The sequence below is a fragment of the Tursiops truncatus genome, chromosome 20 (assembly GCF_011762595.2).
Source record: "Tursiops truncatus isolate mTurTru1 chromosome 20, mTurTru1.mat.Y, whole genome shotgun sequence".
NCBI classification, from domain to species: Eukaryota; Metazoa; Chordata; class Mammalia; order Artiodactyla; family Delphinidae; genus Tursiops; species Tursiops truncatus.
This window is the reverse complement of record NC_047053.1, coordinates 14,884,883-14,908,562: the sequence shown is the minus strand read 5'-3', so window position 1 is coordinate 14,908,562 and position 23,680 is coordinate 14,884,883. Positions and strand designations below refer to the sequence as shown.

General features: G+C 44.7%; 1 protein-coding gene across 4 annotated transcripts in view; it reads right to left on the bottom strand.

Moving 5' to 3' along the window:
- Window positions 1-138: 138 nt before the first annotated feature.
- SSH2 (slingshot protein phosphatase 2) overlaps window positions 139-23,680 on the bottom strand; it is a 245,432-nt gene continuing 221,890 nt past the window's right edge. For all 4 annotated transcript variants that reach the window (XM_033847851.2, XM_033847852.2, XM_019926975.3 and 1 more), the window contains 4 exons: window positions 22,743-22,889; window positions 19,237-19,437; window positions 9,388-10,222; window positions 139-7,228 (listed from right to left, as the gene is read on the bottom strand). In XM_033847851.2, coding sequence (XP_033703742.1) covers window positions 5,153-7,228; window positions 9,388-10,222; window positions 19,237-19,437; window positions 22,743-22,889 — 3,259 coding nt within the window. In that variant the 3' untranslated portion in view covers window positions 139-5,152. The remainder of the gene's footprint in view (window positions 7,229-9,387; window positions 10,223-19,236; window positions 19,438-22,742; window positions 22,890-23,680) is intronic.

Genomic DNA, 23,680 nt, shown 5'->3' with positions numbered 1-23,680 from the left:
TTTTTCCCAGAGCTCAGCTCTCTCCTAAGGGAGGGAGATCAATCAACGAGAATTGCATCATGTTTACCATCAGTGTTCTCTTCCAATCCCTCCACCTTTAAGCAACCCCCTCTTTTGTTGCACTTGATCAAGTACACGTTTCATCTTCAAAATAAAAATTTATTCAATCTGTAACAAGAACATTGAATCTGCACATTTGCGCACAAGTTCACATTTAAAAACAGCGGAGCACATCAGTAATAAAAAAACCTATGATACAAGTGGAACATCCCAACCACCAGGAAGATTAAGGAAGGAGATGAGACCACTCTTTATATTCTGCTTCAAACGCCTCAAAAAGGTCCCAGAGATTCCAGGGAGCACCTGCTTTATTTAATAAAATGTGAGCATAAAAGTTTGGGGTGGCCTGGGGCAAAGGTAACAGTCAGTGGGAGAGTCTTTTGGACTTGTTTTCTACATTTAGAACAAGTCCTACAAAATTAAAGTAGAAAGAAAGAAAAGGCACCTTAAGCTATGCCAAGCAAACCAAATTCCAATAAAACATAAAAACCAAACAGTTCCCTGTGGATTTACTGATTGGGAAACATTTCAGGGCCAGTTACCCAGCTTCCAGACTGGGTCATCAACTTGAGTTAAGCCCTGGGTATTAGCTCTCCATGTGTGCACAGGATGCTGCCACCAGTGTTGCTGTGAGGACACAGATGGCAGCACTAGTCGTATACCCCTTGGGACATCTTCAAGCTGATGAGGGATGATTCCAGTTTAGAAATCCTGTCCCAGATCTCTGGGGCACTGAGAAAGTGAGGCTGGTTCTCTTTTCATAGCAGGAGCCAGGCGCAGGCACCCTCCACTTCCAGGCCAGAAAAGTACAGAAGCACCTTGCAATAGCTCTCCATGGCATCAAGGGACCCCAAGCCCTGGAGAAGGGTTAGGAGTGTGCAGCTTCCTGCTTTGGTAGCAGGAGGCTTTTTCCTGATATAGCCGTCGGATGAGTCACGGCAGCAAATACACTTATGCCTAATACATGCCTTAATCTTTTAGTTTGGAAGGGAAAACAAATCCAAGATGTTTTTAAGTTGGATTGGTGCTGAAATAGCTAAAATTTCATCTAATCTACCATCAAAAAGCAAAACAAAATTAGACAAAAACGACACTAGCCATTCACCATTACAACCATCACTATAAGACACACCATCACTGAGGAAATGATGAATATTTCCATACAGAGTGTTGGATGGGAGTGCAAGACACAGATGGAAGTCAGCTCCAGGTTTTCCCCACTTACCCATAAGGCTGACCTTGCTCAGTGTGAGGGCTCACAGGATGGCCAGGGCTAGGTGCCTGGAGGAGGAATCTGAGCGGCCATCAAGATGATGCACGTTTTAATATTCACAATGTAAACAAAATATCCACAAACAGTTCAAAAAAGCCAAAGAATGGCTTTATTTAAAAAATTTAAAATGCCCTTGAAAGAGACCCTTTTTGCATAATGCTTTCTTTAAAAAAAAATAGAGAGAGAGAGAAACAGTTCCCACAAAAACATCTTTACCAAACATGGCTAGATCACTTCAGAACTGAAATCCTCAGATGGAACAAATGAAGATTTCTGTGAGCTGCTATGTCTCAGAAGCTTCAAGTCTATCCAAGAGCCATCTGTCTGGGGCCCTTTAGCAGGAGGGGACCTCAGAGCCTGGGCTGTCATCCTCAGGCTGTCCTTGGGGCTCTTGGTAGTTCCCAAAATGAGAAAGAGGAAATACCAGTTGGGATAAAGGTACAGAACCAGGAAAATGCTAGATAAAGAGCCTGAAATGTTAGGAATGATCCTAAACATTCGGAATCTGAAAGGCAACCAAAATGAGGAGAGATGAGTATTACTACACTACTGTACTGTGTATCTGCTATAGTACAAACTACTCCTAAGTGTTTCTAAAATCAAAAAAGGGGTTTCTCTCCTTCCTACTGACCAGGTAACCATCCAGATTACAGCTCAAAATCTGTGTGCTCCTGGGGCTTTTATCCCATGCACCACAGTGTTACTTTTTACACACACATACACACACACACACACACACACACACACACACACACACACACACAATCCCTCCAGAATAATTCTGAGTCAGACTATGATGGTTTTCAAAATAAAGAGAGGCACTGAGCGAGAGGTCCAAACTTTTCCTACTCATCTCTGTCAATCTACCAGACCTGCTGTTTCGGGTCTGGCTTTTCCATGAACAGAAAAGGGAAACAGGCCACCTGAGATTATCCGTCTGAAGAGAATAAAGTTTAGAAAGTTCTTGATAGGCCGTCATGTACTTCCCCTGGACAGTGCTCAGCTACATAAATAGCACAAGAACACTCGGTTTTGGGAGTCTGAGGGCTGGCAAAACCCTATGGCATGGCTGAATTACAGACCTTGTGTAGAGAATGTTTATTTAGGCAGGTAAATTAAATGATAAAAAGTATAATTATTAAAAAAAAAAAGGCAGAGCAAGACCTCCTCTACTCTTTAAAAAAAAAAAAAAAGGTTTTGTTTTTCTTCACAGCATTTGAGGTTCCCCCACTCCCAATCTTTGTTGTTCTTTAATGCAGTGAGAGTGAGCATTAAACACAGTGGCTGGGAAAAGAAGAGAGAACAGTGCAACACTGTCGACCCTGTGTGTACTTCTTAATGTGAGGGATGTCACCATCTCAAGGGATTAACTGAGTGGACGCTACTCTCTTAACCTCCATGCAAAGCCTCCTCTTCCCACCCCTGCCACAGTTTCCTCTCCTTTCGCCAACATATTGGTGATGGAACTGCCTCAACAAGAAAGGGCAGTTTAGATGGATGAGCCCTGGAAATTCATAACCCTGTCCTGCAAGCCTCCTCACACTGGAACATGCCACCTAGTAAAACATTTTACAACACATTAAATATCCTGGAGCCACAAAGCTGTGTGGATGACACATTTGAACATTTAAGGAAACTATTTAGGGACAGCACAGGTACATATCATTACTACACCATAAAAACACTTAAGAGCAGGAGGTTTCTGTCCAATCTGCCTCCTGGCAGTGATGTCAGACCCAACTACAGCCTCCACCCGGCAACTGGATTCACAGCTCCTCTTGAACACGTACGAGTGGCCTCAGTCCACCTTTTCTCTCTCCTTTGGGTCACCATACCACCTGTCCTCATCGAACTCTGGCCTCTGACATCACTTTGACAGTCTGTGCATCTTTTTCCTCTAAGTGCTGTGATGAACCCCAAACCTAAATCTTAGGTCTGTGCTCGGTCAACCTCTCAGCAATGGGGACAACCACCAAAGCAAACAGGAAGCAAATTTGCAAACCTCTTCAGTTTTGATGAGCTGCAGTGGTGTTCCATCCCAAGCTAAATATGTTTTCTGTAAGAAGCTGAAATAGGCTTGTTTATGGCAGGTGCTCCTGTGTTAAGGACCTCCACAATAGCAGCAAAGCAACAGCATCCTAAACGCGGTCATTTAAGGGTGCCTGCCCTTGGCCGAGGCCTCCCTGCAGCCCTTCAGCCTAATCCATTAGGAGCTTCCACCCTGGGCAGCGGTAACACTCACATATACTCCCTGGCTCTGGTTCAGCTAGTGGTGAACAACGTTCTGGGATTTCAGTCTCAAAGAGAAATTAGCCTTCAGTCAAACTGTGATCTAATGGGAGCCTTTAGGGGTTTCTCTGAGGAGGAAGTTACTAACGCATAATTTGGCAGGAGCTGGTGATTAGAAGTCTCCATTTTAAAAAAAACCACCATCAATATATACTCTGCAGATTCCTACCAACACCCATCAGTCTTATTTCTGTGGTGTCCGTATGTTTTCCAGTTGCAGCTTTACTATTTCTTAAAATGGATAAGTCAAAAAGACCCTACAACATACAACATTAACAACAAAACAATGTAAGAAAGTGACAACATTATGTACATAAGTACTGTGTATAAACTAGAGAAATGACAACTCTTCCAGGAAAAACAAAAAAAAAACTTATGTCAAGTGTTAACAGTGATAATATTAAAAAGAAAACTTTGCATTCAATGGAGGTTATACATATGTAATGTAACAATTCAAATACCTACAAAATTAAAAAAAATAGGCAGCACTGGGAGAAACAGCATGAGGGAGGAAAATAAATTGGAAAAAATATGGCCATTAAACTTAGAAGGCCCACAGAATTATTCAAGTAACGAAAGGGTTAAAACCCTACATATGTATTCACTTTACAAGAACACACTGACTTTTAATTGCTGTTTTTCAAACTTGTCCCTATTGTGTTTTAGTTGGGAGAATGCTGCAGGGCACATTTCCAGGGGATGGGGGGTGGGGTGGGGTAGGATGACCACCTGTGTGGAGCCCGTCCACCTGGAAGATACTGGGCAGTGGTGGCCTCTCCACCCCCAATTTCACCTCCTTCTCTTCTTCTGCTTTCCTCTAGAGAGGACCTCTCAGAAATCCTTTGGAGTTCATTTTAAATTTAATAAAATTCTTTGCTTGGGGTAAAAAAGTATTTGCTTGATAAGTTTACAAAGCCAGCCAATTATCATGCCTTTTTGTAATGATACACTCTGGAGACCAGGAGAAATGAATTCTGGAAGACCCTCTTTGAGAGCAAAGCAGAACCTGCCCATTTCGGCAACTCCAAGGGGCTGGGGACCAAGTCTGAGAGCATGCTGACGTTGGGCTGCCCCCTTCAGTGAATCCAATGCATCAGGTCTGGAGACCTAACCATCATCACACAGGCCTGGGGCAGCATTTCCAATTCCCAGCTTCAACCCCACCTTCCCCATCTGCTTCCTTCCTCAATCAAGCAAGCATGCCTTCCCTCAGGGGGCAAAATGAGGAGCAGGTGGCAGTAGACTGAAAAACAGCAATTTGCCTTTGATAAAGGTGTTCTTTGAAAATGAGTATTCTTTGAGGTTTGCATTTTCCAAAAATAAAAAATGATAAAATGGTCTTGCCGTCCAAATCAAACTCTCTCTCTCTCTCACACACACAGAGGAAAAAAACCAAACCCTGCATGCGCCAGGAACAGTAAAATGACCAAAGTATTATAAAATTAACCAATAAAGTGCATGTTCCTTACATATTACACCTGCCCCTTTTACAAACATTTCTTTCAGAAAGTCACATATAGAGGCTCAGAATCACATGGTATTATAGAAGGGGTTGGTTGTCCGTTTTTTATCATTTGCTTTTTTCAGTCTCCTTAGGGGGTGAGTTCTGCCGTGCTGCTGACGGGGCACTACAGCCAGCCCTGGAGCTGGGCCTGCACCCTGCAGTCCCTGGGTCTGTACCAAAGGAAGGCCTCCTTCAGAACTAGTCAATTCAGGTCCTGCCCTGGGGAGCAAACACTGCTGACTGGAACCAAATTCTTTGGCATACTGTACAAGAGGCCTCTCCACCGGCTTGCTCTGTGCGATACACTCTGTTGTTTTGAGTTGCTCTATGAACCACTTGGTGGGCTCTAGGTTCTGGGGAGCATCTGGGTTTTCTGGGGGCTCCTGGGCCTCCATTCCCGAGCCCATTCTGAGCAGTTTGAGATGAGGGGACTCAGAGCAGATAGGCCCCCTCTCCGGTAAACAGTCTTTACAGAGGTCCAGGTAACCTAACTTGGCGAGGGAAGCTGAACGCCTCATTTGCGATGGTTTGGGGAGCCCTACCTGGGAAATCTCTCGGGACTCGATTTCTTTAGCGCGTTCCTTCACCCCACTGGGGCTGTGACTGAGACCCTTTATACCGTCACTACTAGGGCTGTGTGGGAGCTGACAGGCTACAGGTGATGGGTCCAGTTTTTCTTGCTGCTCCCCAACACTGTCACCGAGTCTGCTAATTAAACACAGGTCTTCGCTACTTACCTGGGAGCCCTGATATGGCACTCCACTGCCCCTGGAGAGGGGGCCCTCCTGACTTTCCTCCCAGCTGCCCTTCTCCGCAGAGGGCTCATTGTCTGTGGTGCTGCTTTGCTCTGTGAAGCCTTCCAGGTGAACCACCGTCTGGGGATGCAGGTAAGCCAAGCTGGCACCAAGTACGTGGGCTGAGTGACTGACAGGAGGCGCTGCCGTCTCCAGGGCAGCTGCTGGGCTGTTGCCCCCGTCTCCAGGGCTGCTCAGGGTGGGGGCTGGGTGGGCGGGCCTGCCGTGCTCAGGCTCGGGAGAGGAAGAGTGAGGCAGAGGTAGCGCTCTGGGGTGCAGAGAAGCCTGGTCGGGGCTCAGTGTCCGGTTCAGATTTTCATCCAGTGCACAGAGGACAGTAACGGACTCCTCCACTTTCACTTTCCTCAGTCCCTGCTCCCCACTCTTTTCACTGGTGGCTGTTTCCCCCTCTGGCCCGTGATCAGGTGTCGTGACTGTGTGGGTGTATTCAACGATTTCTATCTTCTTGGGAAGAGGCAGAGGGACTGCTGGTGTCTCAGGTCCCTGGCATAAGACCGAAGTCCTCTGCTCCTTCAGGACTCCTTCCTGCTGTGTTCTGGGACCTGACCCTGGGCACTTCTGAGGAGCTGGCAACGGGTGAGACTCCGGCAGCTCGGGTGCTGGAACGATGGCATGCTGCTCAGAATGGGGTAGGGAGCCAGCCTCAGACCCACTGCATTTCCCTTTGCCCTTGCTCGTCTCTGGTTCCCTGGGGACAAATGCATGTTCTAGGGTGGCTTCATCACTCCTCCCTTTTGATGCCACATCTGCCACAGAAGAAGAATCATTCTTGGAATTCTTACGAGTGGACAACGAGGCACAAGCAGGGGCAGCACCGTACTGCTCCTGCTCCTGCCGCAAGCGCTCCTCAAACTCCAAGGTGGCTCGCCTCACGGACCCGGGGCACCACTTGGCACCCGGGGGCATCCCTGGGCCCCAGAGCTCTGGTTCCCCCTCAGCTGGTTCCTCTTCTTCCAACTCTGTGGTGGATGAGTGTGCCACTGGGCACCCTTCTGGCTCCCACTTCCCTGAGTCTTTGGCTAGTTCAGGCTGGGCTGTGCAGGAAACTCCACTCTGCTCCAGATTTCCAGGTTTGTTCTCTGCGGCTTGGGCCCTCTCAAGGGGCAGCTCATGGACGATGTGCTTCTTTGGTGTATGGCATGGAATGGCTAGGATGTCGCCTTTCACTTGAATCTGTCCAACTCCTTGACTGATGGATTCAATCTCAGTGACGATTTCTTTGACTGAAATTGCATTTTCTGAGTGAGACTGCATGAAGATGTCTGGACTGACCAGTTCTGAGATTGCCTAAGAAGAGAAAACAGTGAGATGGTTATGGCTAACTGTAATCTAATTGAAAATGCCAGATTTTTTGCTTACTAATCCTCTGATCCAGGAGAACCTTCTGGCTCTCTGAGGACACAAATCATGGAGTGCCTGGGACTGTCCTCTGCCTGGGGTTGTATTCTGTTCTGTCGTACAAGAAAAAACCGGATTCATCAAAGGCAGAGATACAAAATTAGTCATAGGTTGTGTCACTGTCTAGTAAACTTGTGTTCTGTTGACTCAAATAGGATTCTAATCCAGTATCTTGCTCCAAAAGTAAACAGCAAGTAGCCTTGGAGGCTCCTATAATCCTTATTTTCCTAAGACCATGAGCCTTCAGGATTTAGGCCATACTGGGGTAAATGAAACCTTTCCTCTCTAGCCTATCCCACCTATCCCCTTCCAGTTTGATCCTAACTTGGTTCAAGGGGAAGAGTTCCACTGAAGGGCTCAGTGGCCACCTTAAATATGCCCAGTGTTAGAGGAAGCTGGATGTCTGATTTGGAGACTCACTGCTCTCTTCTGTCCTTTGTCTTGCCAGCTTTTGTCCATATCCTCCCACTGCTTCTCCCAGCAGCCGCATCCCAGCACATGGGGGCACTCTATATCTGACTGCACAGTTCCTAGGTTTCACATGGCTTCTTCCTTGGCTTATGCAGCCACGTGCCCGAGCAAACTTAGAAACTGCGAATCTGACATTTTAGTGTTCCACCAGTTACATATTCCCAGATGGGTTTAGAACAAGGCCAAAGAAAACTGGCCAATGCAAAATCAAGTCCTACTGTAAAAAAATAAGAATTTCAAAATTTAGAAATGGCCCTTGGACATCTCTTAAAGCAACATCATTATAACCATCAATCTACTTTGTTAACATTTTTATAAACCTTCAAGGTACAGTATTTCCCTAGGAATTGTTCTTGTCTTTCTCCTTCAAAAAGAGTCAGAGCTAGTACAAACTAACAAGATCAGTTATGCCTTTGGGAGAAATCTGCTGGGACATCAGGCAGAGGCAAACTTGCCAAGGCTGGGAGAGAAGCCACAGCGGGCCCAGTGTGTGCATGGGCTGCGGAGAGAGTGCCCATATGACCAGAACTTTGCAGAAAAGCTATTTCTGTCAGAGCCACTACATCCATTAGCCCAAAGGAGAGCTCAGGCATTCTGATTTTCCCGGTAGAAACGAAATAGAGGCATAGCTTTTGGGGAGAGGAGAAGACAGAAGCAGAGGCAACAACTGCCCTGGGGTAGTTAAGAAGAGAGAGAACAGATGAGTGAACGAGGTGGTAAATATAAGTAGACAGCAATCAGGAGATGTCAAGAATCTAGTCAGCTCCACTGAAATCGTGAAATGACTTCATTTATGTTAGAGTAAATCTGTCCCCACTTGCTTCCCAATTACTGTATTATACTGACATAAGATACCATTGTTTTTTAAGATGCAACCCAATTTCAAAAGTCAAAATGAGAATAAGTGTGAGTCTTAGAGTTGATGATATATAGTAATTCTTTCCCTGGTCTGAGACGGCTCATAAGAACTCATGCCACTGAGACGAATCTTGGGATTCTGTCTGCTCCCAAGTCATTTCCCCAAACCATCCCTCAATTCTTGAATACCACAGCGTCTGCAATGAGGAACAATTCAGAGATGTTATTAATAGCAAGAACTCAGCATGGGAGTCAGTTGCTACTCCAACAACTATTAACACACGTTTAGTCTTTGAATTTTCTGAGGCAGAAAGAATTTCCCAAACAAATGCATCCTCTCAGAGAGACACACGTCTCACTCAAGCAACAGATCAGTCCCTGGCACCTCACTGTTGGTGAGATTTGATCTGAACTGCGGAGGTCCACAGGGGACCTTCTCCTTGGTCAGGCAGGACATTTGTTTTGGCTAATCCCTTCTTCCCTCATCCCCTCTCAGAAGTGCTTCCAATGACACCAAAAGCCTGGAAAGATAAATTCCTTGAAAGGCAACTGATTTAGAAAAATATTTAAACCCTAAATTTTCACGCCAGACTGTCTCTCTCACATCGCCTTCCTAAATCTTTAGCAACATCAAAAATATAGTGAACATAGCAGAGTCCCAAATATTTTGTCATTAAAGAGAACTTCATTAGGCATAGAACTATAAAGACAGTTTTTACCTTTGACTGTTCCTCATCTATTGAAGATTCTTCAGATGCATGGGGAGTATTACTCAGAGAGCTGCTTCTCTGGTCATCAGCGGTCGCTTCGGAAGGGGCTACTTCGACCACTGACAGTCGACAGCTCTCGCTCCTTCCTCCACCCAGTTCCTCCATCCTTGAGTGAGAAAAAGATCGGGCCCGGGTTTCTTGGGAAAGCTCTACAAACTTCTCTAGCGCGCTAAAAAAGTCAATGCGATCTGTACTGAAATCTGAGACTTCAGCCTGGCAACTGGGTTGGGGGCTCGGTGAGTCAGGATCAGGGGACATGGGGAGATCTTTCAGGCGGGATGTCAATTCTTCCATGGGCAGTAAGTGGACGTTCATGTCTGCTTTCAGTGCGTCTGTCTCCAAATCTTCCACTGTTAAGTCTGGGAACTTGTTGGCCATTTCTGGGTCCTGTCCAGGTTGGATTAAGGCTTTGGATGCATGGCAGTTGTCAAGAGGGAATTTTGATTCATTGAGACAACACCCTGATGAGCATCCATTGATGTCATTTAGGTTTAATTCATCTTCAATCTGTCCGGCATGAAATTCCCTAGAAGTAAACTCCAAGCAGATCATTCTTTCTTTGGTACACAGGCCTTTCTGATTTTCATCCTGTGGGACGACATGTTCCACGAAGACGGGAGGTATGGGTGGGTGACTCTCCATGGTCTTGACCTCGGCAATCTGGTCTGCTGAGGTGGTGATCTCCTTCTTGTTGAGTTCTAGTCCTGCTTTGCAGATGGGTTCGTGGTGGTCCGAGAGGTCACTATCTGAATGAGACCGCCAGAGCTTGTTATGCCGCTGTTTGCTGTGGAGGACATACATAGGAAACGCCTTACTCTGGTTTGTGAAAACAATCAATACCCTCCCAGGAAACCGCTCCCAGATAAACTTAACCTGCAAGATGCTTTGTTAATGCCCAGTGGAAGTAGGTAATCAACAGTTGAAAAGAGGCTCAATTTCACTAACAGCAAACAACAAAAACAAATGAATATGAGATCTGATTTTTTACTATCAGACTTATAAGAGCTAAGATAGTTGTTAGCTCTTATGAAGCTCTTGATGATGGTTTGGTCAAACTAGCCCTCTCATAATACACAGTTGATAGGAGTGTGAACTGTAGAATTTTAAAGAATGAAACCTGGCAATAGGTCTCAAAATCTAACCCTTTAAACAGCAACTCTCCCTTTAAAATTTTTACTTGGAGAAATACTGCTACATAAGTGCACAAAGCTATACATATAAGGACGTTTACTGTAATACTGCAACACCAAAAAAAATTTATTTAAATTATGGTCCATACACTTATATGAGGCTATTAAAAACAGTCAAGGGGACTTCCCTGGTGATCCAGCGGGTAAGACTCTGCTCTCCCAATGCAGGCGGCCCGGGTTTGATCCCTGGTCGGGGAATTAGATCCCACATGCCGCAACTAAGAGTGTCCTCATGCCGCAACTAAAAGATCCCATGTGCCACAACTAAGACCCAGTGCAGACAAAATAAATAAATAAATACATTTTTAAAGTTAAAAAAAACCCAAAACAGCCAAATATTTTAGTGGAATGATGTTCAAGGTACACTATTAAGTGAAAAGCATGTTGAACACACTTGGAATAGTCAGTTCCCATATCAGAATAAGTATAGTGAAATATCTACGGAACATCACCAAACTGGTAACAGTGTTTCTTTCAAGGAAGGCAGGGCTTTTACTTTTGGGGAGGGCTTTACAATTCTACACTCTGTAGTATGTCTACAACTTTTGAATTAAAAAAATGAGCCTGATTAATATTAATAACTGGGGGGAAAAAACACAAAACATTATCCAAGTAATACAAAGAGAAATAATCAATTGGAGCCCATTATAAGTTCTCATAATTGGGATAAAGAGCTGATATAGGATTAATCACTGATGTGGAAGTGTGAGGAGGGTGGTAATCTTTTTTGAATTAGAAAGCAAAGAACAGGGAGTTCCCTGGCGTTCCAGTGGTTAGGGCTTAGTGCTTTCACCGCCATGGCCCCGGGTTCAATCCCTGGTTTGGGAACTAAGATCCTGCAAGACATGCGGCGCAGCCAAAAAAAAAGAGAAAGCAAAGATGAGGCTAGTAAATCTGGAGAAAAAGGTTGGTATCAGAACGGAAGAGGATAAGCGTAAAGTACAGGCCCTTTCATGAGGATCTGTGGATAAAAACCATCAAGCTAAAGTGACCCCTGGAAAAGGAGGTGGGCCAAAAAGACTATATGCACACATCCATCCTTTGGTTGATTTTATGGAGAGAAGGTCTGATGAGATCTCATTTCAAACCACACTCTAACAAGGAAGCACAGTTCTCAAAGCTCCAATGAAAAAGAGAAAGGTGGCCCTGTGGCTGGGCAGGGAACAGGTCGCTAAATGTGGCATCTGGGGGTATGGTTTCCATGACTTACAAGCTGATGAAGAGCTACCTCGCCGCAGGGTGGAATGGAAACAGCCCAGAACAACTAACCCTGGGCTCAGGGCCATACCTGCCTTGGCTGCCTGTGAATCTCTGCCGAGTCACACGCCTGCACTAATGTGAACCCCTGTTTGTGCTCAACTCTGCACCTGCTCTCAGCTCCCCCCCGCCTGCCTGCTGCTTGGGTGGGGCTCTCTCTGACTCAGGCCTGCCCAGCAGAAGGGTGCTTTTCTGGGTAGGGCGCAGGTCAATTTGTTTATGAAGACAAGCTATAATCAAGTAGCTGGGTGTAAGGTGGGGTTTTCCCCCTTTCCAAGCTGCACGAACTCCAGCCACCCCTAGGAGGAGACAACGTATCACACACCCCAAACGAGTGAGTGGCTGTGGGGAGGGGCAAGCTGACTGGTTGGATAGGTGGGCCCGAACTATACTTTGTGACCAACGGGTGCCAATGCGCTCCCCTTAAAGCTTCTTCTTTTTCGTCTGACACCCTGTTCCCTGACCTAAATAGGACTGTGTTCTCCAGTTTCCATCCCTCACCTATCATGAGGATGTTCAAACCTGCACCAAGTCCTCTCAGCCACCCACCAAGGCAGGACAAGTCCTGTGATGCAAATCACTGGGAAGATATCTCAGGGAGTAGCTGTTCTCACCCTAATAGTAAAGAACAGCTTATCTCATCAGACAACAGGCAAACGGGAAATTTTCATGATCCCGAGAACCCTCCAAAGTATGTTTTAAAAAAACTGCCTGTAAATCACTAATAAATTGAGAGGGAACGAGAGACTGATGTTATGCTAATAGGCACCAACAGTGCAAGTCTCAGAGAAAGTAGCTGACATCATAGCTGCTTTACCCAGCAGGGATTTCCTTCTCTTCTTGGGGAAGATATTCATCAGAAAGTATTGGGTCAGGGCTCTGGAATTAAACTGACACCTCTTGTAAAGGAGAAAGAAAAATCCCAATCCAAAAATAAGTCTGATTCTGCTGCCTTTTTCATTTTTGCAGTAAAACCTGCAGGGAGAGTGGCAGGCGGCTCTCTGACATAGTCATGATACTCATTACCACAGCCTGTAAAGCACTGCTATTCCATGTGGCCCTTCCTGATTCCCCCTTCTCCTCCCAGTGCAGGGGTTAGTAGCCAATCACTTGAATTTTGTGCTTATCATTCCCTCCCTTTTCCTTATTGTGTCATCGCATGTTTTGTTCCAACAATATATAGCTTAGTTTGTATGTTTTGAATTTTACATAAATGAAATCATACTGTATGTATTCTTCTACAACTTTTTATGCCTAACATGTTTTAAGACTCATCGATGTGTGTAGCTGTAATTTCATAGAGTGTAGTGAATATGCCACAATTTATTATTCATCCACCCTGCTGATAAGCAGTTTTAGCTATTACGAACAACACTGCCACGGACATTCTTGTGCCTGGTGCACACTTTGGTTTCACAAAGGTGTTAAATACAGGAGGGGAAAAAAGGTGGGTCACAAGGCCTATGTGCATCATGAGTTTTACTTGGTATCACCAAACTGTCTCCCAATGAAGCCCTTTCTCAAGCCAGTTTATTCTAATGCTCCGTCACTGGTAGGAATAGGTGTAAGACATTAGATCATATCTGTTATTTTAAACTGTTAATGTTTATATTCAGCTGACTCCCGCGACCTATTCCAGGTAGGCAGCAAGTGCCAGAAAGAACTTCAGAGCTGGTTTGTGGCCTGGATGATGCAAACAAGTCTCAGGTTCGTGGTCTCTGACCTGAATTTGGACGCACATAAACACACTGACACACGTGAGATGACTGGGCCGTTCTGGGTAAGAATTTGCCCTTTTACTTAGTAAATGAGCAAGAAGGAAAGCTAAATGACAGGATGCACATGATGTCCCATTCTCTTGCCTCCACTTTCTTTCTTATTGTTATATGTTTGGTAAAGTACCAACTCTGAGAAAATTATATAGAGGAAAATATTGCTAAAAATGGAGTATCAGTTGCAGTAAAATCAGACTATTTATGGTTACTTCTTAGGGCATTAGGCAGCCTGTAGAGAAGAGGAGAAGGAAGAGAAGAAGCATCAACAATTGAGCATTTTCATGCACTGTGCGTGGTCCTAAATACTTGAAGATTATTTCACTGAAAAGCTGTTAAGAAAATCCTTTAAACCTTACTTGTGATTGGCTGTCACCTGACCAGGAATCCATGTCCTCTCATTCTTGGGTTCCCTCCTGCTGGCTGACCATTATGTACCAGCTAACTAGACTTCAATGTCTTCACCAGCAAAGCCAGGGTGAAAGACAGCTCTGTCTCCTCTGGCCCTGGTGACAGGGACATTCAAACAATCAAAACTAACATCTATGAGGACATGTGTCACGAACTCTCCCTGGCCACCACCCAGTTTTTCTTCCTTGCCCCTTATACACTGGAACCTAATATCTCAGACACATGGTCCACCTCGCAGATGCATGAAATCTGAACTTGTCTAATGGAACATAAATCTGCCAGATATCTAAACGATCCAACTCCAGAATAACAAACAGGGTTGCTGGTAGTTTAATGGAGGGTTTCAACACGCACACATGCACACACACACACACACACGCACGCACACCCCTCCTCCTGCCCTCACTCCCATCCCCCGGCTATAAAAACAGAAAAAATAAAATTAGATATGAACAGTATCAGTGCCTTTATGATACCCTCACTTTTAGGTCTAAAGGAGACTATTAAATATTAGTCTCCCTGAGGCTTAAAGACATACTAAAAGATGCAAAAAGTCTCTTGTATTTCAGAGGGACTGTCACTGTTTGGTCCACCCTCTCACATTCTGATTAAGAGACTGTAACCAATTCATAAATCACTACAGGGGCCTAGAGTCACTTTGTTAAACTTCTCTTCCACCAAGAGGTCAAAGTACCAAGCTAATACCCTCAAACAGAGGGCTGCCACCTCACGTTAAGCACCCAGTGCCACTCTGGACAACCAATGGTGCTTGACAATGCTAGGATCAGAGCTCTATCTCTTTGGGAAAACCACCATGTGCCTTCTGGGAGAAGATATGAAATACAAGATATCTAAGCACCTGGAGAGGAAATGGAATTTCTTTGCAAATACAATGAGTGGGATTTTCCCAAGGCCTTTCCTCTCTTGGTGACCTAAGCTGCAAGGCTTGACAGAGCTTCAGACCGTCACAGGAATCTGGGGCTTCTCCTTCTTTGCTCTTCTAAGCAGACAGACCCTGGAGCAGTACTCTAGAGCTGGGCAAGAGTCTGAGAGGCCCAATCTACTTGGCAGTCAGCCTGGCAGGTAGCCTACAAGTGCTGTTTCTTGACAACACATCATAGATTGCAGACCCTAACAGCTATATACCCAAGAGGCATTCCTACTCTTTTTCCTTACTGGCAGAGGCCTGATTTGGTTTGACTGTTCACTGCCCCACAGTTTCAGGGAATGTGGCACTTCCCTAGCACCAGAGAGTGAATGTGAATTTGTTTTAACCAGTCCAGAAAATTCTATTTGCCTACCCAGTGCTTGGTTTTAAGAATATGACCCTGTCCTGGTCAGTGGTCCTGTGGGGGTGGGGTGGGTGGGTGGCAGTCTAGTGGGGAGCTTCTGGGAAAAGTCTTCTCCTCTAATTGAGATGCCCATTCTTTCAGCCAGACGCGGTGGAATTTACATGTAGATGCCTAGACATGTGGCAGATATCTGGCAATCATGAGGCAAATTCAAGGACCAAGCTATTAACTAAGCAAGGGAGAACACAAAGTAGAGCAGGAAGATGAGAGCACCAAAGTCCCTGATTACATCCCCGAGCCCATTACAGTCTACTTCGGTGCTTCTTGCTACAAAAGAAGGTAAATGGTCCAACTTTTTAACTACTACAGCTGGGTGCTGGTTCCTGCCGATGCACTCTTCAGCCTTTCTACCCTGCTCTCTGCCCTGGAGGCTGACGTATGAACCACCTCCACTGGTCCCCTTGTCTTCGGACTTCCACAGGGTTTGGCTAATGGGGAGCCCCAGCAGGAGACTGGAGGGAGGAGAGTGAAGGCAGGCCTCTAGTCCTGTAGCTCCTTCCCCGCAGGGCCACTCTGGCTGGCTGGGTCCCCTGACTGAAGGCTACTGCTCCTCTCTGAAGGCGCCTTTTCTCCAGGAGTCTCCGTCCAGGTTCTAGTAACTGCGCCATCCCTCTCTGGGCCCAGGAGCTATTACCAAACAGCCCTGCTGATATAAGTTCCTTGATTCCACTACAGTCCTACACCTTTGTAAACAGTCCCTTTATAAAGTCTTCCCCATATAATCTTCGTGTGCTGCTTCTTGCTGAAATCCCAGTTGATGAAGATGTTCTATTACTTGCAGCTGAAAGCAGCCTAAGTGACACCCCCAGCACTAGATTTTAGTTTTTAAAATTCAGGAAACATCACAATACAGAAAATTCCAGGACACTTCCATTCCAGTTTCTAACACAGTTAGTGTGTCTGTTGGTGGCGGAAGGCAGTGGCTAGAGGAACTGAATGGCACATGCGTGTGTGTTCTCTGGGTAGCCTTGCAGGAGGGGCTTCATGAGAACCACTTCTGAATAACCCTTAACGGTGCATAATATACATTATATACACTTTTATTTACAATAACCCTGTGAGCTAGGTCTCTTGATTTTCATTTTATAGATGGGGTCAGGTGAGGATCAGAACTGTGCAAACTTCTCAAAGTTGCAGCAAGGGGGTGAACCAGGAACGGAAACCACATCTACTGACTCAGATTCTGTGGTTTTCTCACTCCCCAGGGCTTGCCCCTCCCTCCGTGAATCAAGACCAGGAAGGCAGGATGGAACCAAAAGGGAAAGGGAAGAGGCAGGGTGACTTGTGGGTTTATGTTGCCCTTCTTATCCTCATCTAAGATTTTTCTGAAATACCTTTAACATCTAAGAAAAACTACATATGCTAAAAAAAAAAACAAAAAAAAAAACACCACCCCAACCCAACAGCTTGCCTGGGATTCCAGAAAAAATACTGAAATTGGCAGGACACACAGTATCCTTCCTCTCAACGGGTCACGTGAGGACACTGCCTAATATCCGTCATGTGTGCGTCTGGGAATATACAATATTTGTGTCTCATCCAACCCTCAGATGCCTCTTTCTTGTGCCAAAAAGAACTTCTCTGTCCTACCTTCTGATGTAATCTAAAAATGTCATCAAAATCTGGCCCCAAAGACCTACAAATTCTTTTTAAGTGGAGGAGACTTCAGTATCCTCCCAGCCTCCTAAGAGAATGGCTCAGATGAAATCATGCCAAGTACTGAGTAAATGGGAGGGGTTTTTTAGTGGAAACCGTAATGCTATGCTGTGGCCACATTTTCACAATACTTCGGCGGTGGGAGGGTGGTCACTCTGCCTGGTTAGGCTGGAAGGCTATTTACCATTTTGTTCAGGGGAAACACAGCCCAGATTCAAGAGTCGAGACCAAGTCATGAGACTCACTGGAGTCAAACTCTGGCATCAGCCCCGACTGCTTCTAGGCAGCAGTGCCTTCACCCTAACAAAACCACCTAGAATGTGCCTACATGGAAAAACAAAGCAAAATATGGTACTCCACAGCATGTAGCATCTCAGGAAGTTGATCCTTGAATTCAGTTTACTAAGAGAGTAAACTGAATCTTTTTCCTGAGATCAGCTGAAGGTGGCTTTCACCACCAAAGGGTAATAAAAATAATGTAGTGAAATTACTCATTTTATAACCAATTACCAAATTATTGTTGAAACAGCCAATTCTTATTGATATAGGAAGATGTTCAAGACCTAGTACTGGGTAGACAGAGAAAGACAAATACTCTATGGTGGTATCTCTTATACATGGAATCTAAAAATGCCAAACTCGGAGAAACAGAGTAGAGTGGTGGTTACCAGGGCATGGGTGGGGTTGTTGAGGGAAATGGGGAGATGTTGGTCAAAGGGTACAAATTTCCAGTTATGAGATTATAAAGTTCTGGGGATTTAATGTACAGCATGGCAATTATAGCTAATAATACTGAATCATATACTTGAATGTTGCTAAGAGAGATCTTAGATAGTCTTACCACAAAAAAGAAACGGCAGTTATGTCAGGGGTTGGAGGTGTTAGCTAATGCTACAGTGTTAATCAGTTTGCAATAGGTAAATGTATGACATCAATACACTGGACACCTTAAACTTATGCAATGTTGTACATCAACTGTATCTCAATAAAGCTAGGGGGAAAAAAGGAACAGTGGCAGTTAAGTGCAGTGTAAGTGCTCAATAAATGCTGCCACAGTTTAAAAAAAAAAAAAGACCTAATACTGGGTGAAGAAGTAAGGCTGAAGAACAGGTTTTGTGGAAAAAAAAAAAATCCATCAATATATGTGATAAGAGATAAGATAATGTCAACTGCTGTCTGTGGTTATTGAGTTTCTAAATGATTTCTCCCTTTGTAATTTTCTGCATTTCTGCAAAACATATATATATAAAATCAGATTAAAAGATCTTAAAAAAGAAAACAAGTGAGCTATTTCTGGGAAGCCCCTTCATACCTCAAATGGGTTATATATATCCCAATTCTACAGATTTGTCACATGACCAGAATTACTGTTGAAGGTTCAAGCACTGAAAAAAAAAAAAAAAATGCCCAAAGCAGCAGCAGGTACTTGTTTTAAGAGAATGGGCCAGGGACTTCCCTGGCAGTCCAGTGGTTAAGACTCTGCACCTCCACTGCAGGGGGTGCGGGTTTGATCCCTGGTTGGGGAACTAAGATCCCACATGCCATGCGGCACCCCCCCAAAAAAAAGGGCCAAAAATTTTCTAAGAATTTCAGCTAGCACTACTCTGGAAGCAATCAGTATCCATTTTGATAAGGCAGCTGCATCTGGCCTTAGAAGCTGTTGAGAAGTATTTATTAAAATCTGCACCTAGGGCTTCCCTGGTGGCGCAGTGTTTGAGAGTCCGCCTGCCGATGCAGGGGACACGGGTTCGTGCCCCATTCTGGGAAGATCCCACATGCTGCGGAGCGGCTGGGCCCGTGAGCCATGGCCGCTGAGCCTGCGCGTCCGGAGCCTGTGCTCCGCGACGGGAGAGGCCACAACAGTGAGAGGCCCGCGTACCGCAAAAAAAGAAAAAAAACCTGCACCTAATTGAGATCTGAAATAAGGGAACAGTATTTCCACCCTTTAGTTTAATGTCTTTAGTTTAGATTAAATGCCTAATCTTCCATGCTGATCTTAAATACTGGTACTTAATTTTTAAAAACTAGATGGATAGAGGTTTCAATTTTCAAATCCTATCACACACTTAAATTAGGTGAGAACTAGCTGCAGAGGACATTTCACTGTGCCCTGGGGAGCATAAAGGAGGGAAAATCTGAGAAAGTCAATTAAGGACTCACCTTGCCAGCAAGATCCCCTGGTACTCTTCTAGCTGTCTCATGAAGCTGGGGTTGGGCTTGGTCACTGTTCGTCTTTCCTTCACGTAGTCATAGGCTCGGTCCAGATTCCAGCCATACTCCTTCATCGCATAGGCAATCACAGTGGAGGCTGAGCGACTCACCCCCATTTTGCAGTGCACAAGGCATTTAGATCCGTGTTTCCTAGTTTGGGGGATTGAGGTAAGGAGGAAAACACAATAGTGAGTACACTTTAAGAGCTAGGTTCTAAATGTGTCCACATCTCCTGTCTGGCCTTTCCATTTTCTTGCTTTGTAATTCACCCCACCTTAGTGCACTTGTGTGCACCTCTAATCAAATGTGTGGGGCAACTCTGGTGCACTTAAACGATATTCAGTGTTAATATTAAGCCTCTCTAGTTCATTCAGCAAACATTTATCAGGCATTTACCATGTTTAAGACAATGTGCAAGGTCTGGGATGCAAAAATAAGTAACAGTTTTTCCCTAAAGGGTAGGACTCATTGGGAGAAGTAGACAATTAAAATTCAAAAAGGTAATTGCAATGACAGTTGGTCACAGAGCACAGAAGGAAAATTTTCTATTTAGAGACTGGAGCCCATTTTGTGTGTGGCTGGAGGCCAGTCCTCTCAGCCCCAGGGGCACGTTGACGGCTGGCATGCTATTGAATTACAGGTGTGGCAGTGATTCATCTAATTTACCCAAATGTTGTGAGTTGCTTCCAGTTCCAGTTCCAGTAAGAGTTCTGTCCCGGGAGGAAAGTACAAACCAAATGAAACTAACTCTCCTCTTTACTCAGATGTAGCCCTGGATATTACTTTTCACAACACTTTTCACAACCCGTGTTCTGTCTAGGGACTGGCTATATAACCCGTGGAGCTGGATGGGACCATGTGATGTACCACATGGCTTTCTCAGCAAGGAGGGTGGAATGAATAATTAGCTGTTTTTGTTTTTTTTATGGGGTGGAAGAAAGAGAAAGAGAAAACAAAGTCACCATAAAGTGACACTAACAAACAAAACTCCTCAGTCTTATGCCAGAGCTCATTACCTTGGATCTGAGCATTACTCAGCTATGCTAATTCTGCTAATAACACAGTGTCTGGCCCAGAGTAAGCCTTCAAATATTTGCTAAATGTATGAACAAACTTATGGTTCTCCTGATTACGTCTGTCAGTTGTAAGTAGGAACAACATTTTAAAATCTGGAAAAAAGAACATTTACTCTTATCACTAGTGTACATGGGCTGGAATCCTTCCCAAGTGGTTATTCCAATAAATTAAAAAATGCACACGTCAGCCTAACAGGGGAAACCTATTCATCCACTCACTCACTCTATTACAGGAGACAAGCTTCCTTCCAGAAGCTTATAATCCTTCTGCGGGAGACAGACGCACATGAATGAGTTAAGCACCAATGCAAGGAGGCATAAGGTTAAGTGCCAAAATGAGAGGGCCAGCCAGATAAGCTATGGGAATGGAGAGAAAGGTCTGGAATAAGTGAAACAGTCTCAAAAGAAAGGTACAATCTTAGTGTCCTATGGCTGGTGCGCATATGCGTCTCTGTAAGCTTAGGTGATTCCAAATGACTAGGACATGTTTGTTTTGCTTATGGCACCACAGAGTTTTCACTTAGACTCCAGTTGGGAAGCCGAGTCACAGTGACGCAGATGGAAGTTCAGACATGTGCTCTATATTTTCCCATCAAGCTCTGACTTTAGTACATCGAATTTCAGGTCTATGCCTGCAGGCACAGAAGGTGCTCAAACTTGGACAATCTTAAGAAAAATACAATTATGAAATCCACTCCTATGAAAACATTTCTTCATTTTGAACTGGGCTTTTTCAGTGGATGGCTTCTAACTCAGGTAATGAAGGATCTGCAGTTAGTTCTCACCTAGCCCAATTTCACCTTTCAGGTTCATTGCCCACCCCACCCCCTCACTTCAAGTGCTAGATTGTCCAAATTAAGCCCAGCATCACATTAGGAATGCTAAACTAGAGTGGCCCTGAAAGTGTGGAGTCCTAACCACTGGACCGCCAGGGCCCTGATTAGGGTGAAACACATGAGGTGCCCAGGGTGCCACTTAACGGGAGGCACTCACTCTGAGACGCTGACCTATACTTGCAGGACCTGGAGAGTGCATGCCTCTCAGTAAATGTAATGTGGGCGCCTCACGTTGTCTCCCTGTAACCCCAGCCCTGCTGAAATCAAGTCTTTCTCTTCACTAGGACTGGGGCCTTGCCTTGATCTCTAGCCTCTTTGGCTGTAACCCTGACAACTTGCCTAGTCTTTTCCAGTCCCCTTTCCTTAAGGAACTAGACTATTCCCATATACTTGATGGACTGAAATGAGACATGATCTTAGGTTCAAGTCCTGTCTCAACCACTAGTTAATATCTCTGAAACTCATCTCTGCAGTCTGTCCTCTTCTGTACAGAAGGAAGACAGCATATGCCTCTCTGGGTTTTGGAACGTACCGGAGAGAATATGTGTAAAGTACATGGCACATAGGAAGCATGCCATGAGTGGCAGAAGCTTCAACAGTATAAAACAGTCTCTCAGGTACTGGTTAGAGACTGAGAAAATGGGCTCAGAGCTGGAGTGTGGGGATTCAGGACAACTAAGAGGAAGCATTTCCTGACCATGTAGGTCCTTAAGTGAAGTGTGGTATCATTCTTGAAGGAGGACTTTAAAAACAAAAGTGGGAATTCCCTGGCGGTCCAGTGGTTAGGACTCCACGCTTTCACTGCTGAGGGCCTGGGTCTTCTGAGTGTCACCCCACCTGCAGAGGGAATGTGGCCAACATGCTTACTGATGGTTTTTTCTACTGCAGGGACAAATAGGACTGGCACAAAAATCCCCAGGGACTTAAAAAATCAGTGTTGATATATTAATACTAATACTAAACACTAAATTAATACTATGGAATTGTTTCACTAAAAGGACCAATTAATTTAAGGAAGATAACAACAGAAGGGCCAGAGGAAATATTTCACTATTTTGAGTAGCATAAAAGTAAAGTAAAAGAATGGGGAAAAATTTCCAAAGTGTACTGTTTCTCTCCTTGTCTTCAGAGAGCAGGATCAAGTGTTCCACCTGTCTGGAATAATTTCTATTCTGTAACTTTCAAGTGTCCCTATTGGTAACTTAAAATTCTTCCTTTTCTCATTCAGAATTTCTCCTCTATTTCAGAATTTCTTCCTTCTCTCATTTCTATTTCTTTCACTGCAGCTTGAGTTTATTTTCTCTAATTTTGTGCTCAACGGAAATAGCCAACATGAGATCATCTTCCAGGGGCTTCATCTACTTAAAGCAAAAGTACTAAGTCACTAGTCATCTTTTTCCTAGTATTGAGAGCTCAGTCTCCTTTTTTCTCTACTTCCTTTCCTCTGAGTATCATCAGTAAGTTATCTACAGCTTTCAGACCCCAACCATGTGTGGTGCACAAGGAAGAGGGGTCAGAACGTGTGTGTGGGACCATTACTCACTTTGCTTTAGAGATGAATTTGTAAGTGTCATTCCAGTAAGCCAGGAGATCCGTTGCCTCTTCATCATATACCCGAATGTTGTGATACTCAAAGACTCCTGGGAAGAAGTTATCTATCTCTCGAGTGACATTCAAGATATATCGCACCCTGTGAGGAAACCAAGGGAGATTATGAGCCCTACTACTCAGGCGAAATCCAATTCCCAGCACTGGAATTTTTCTTATTTAAAACTTGCTTACTTCTGGGCTTCCCTGGTGGTGCAGTGGTTAAGAACCTGCCTGCCAATGCAGGGGACACGGGTTTGAGCCCTGGTCTGAGCCCGCATGCCGCGGAGCAACTAAGCCCATGCACCACAACTACTGAGCCTGCGCTCTAGAGCCCACAAGCCACAACTACTGAGCCCGAGTGCTGCAACTACTGAAGCCCATGTGCCTAGAGCCCGTGCTCCACAACAAGAGAAGCCACCGCAATGAGAAGCCCACGCACCGCAACCAAGAGTAGCCCCCGCTCACCACAACTAGAGAAAGCCCGTGCACAGCAACGAAGACCCAATGCAGCCAAAAATGAAAATAAATAAATAAAAAACAAACTTGTTTATTCCTGAGGCTGAAATTAAATACTAAAATATTGAAGAAAGCTAAAAAAAAAAAAAACCCTAAGAGGCTATCCTTATTTAATACAGAAATTGTATAACAGGGTCCTGCACATACCTGGGTATCAGGGAGTTACTGAGAGAAAAGCTGTCTACCAAGTTCAACATCTATATTCCATTTTCAGTTTGTGTTTAGTTATACAATCTCATCTTTCAGAGTCTTTTGAAAATATGCCTTGCATTTTACTCCAAAGAATCAACTTGAGGCCCATGATCTGACAATTTCTCTGCAGTCACTAAAATTACCAGCAACAAAAGTTTTTGGAAGTCATCTGTATTAAATCAG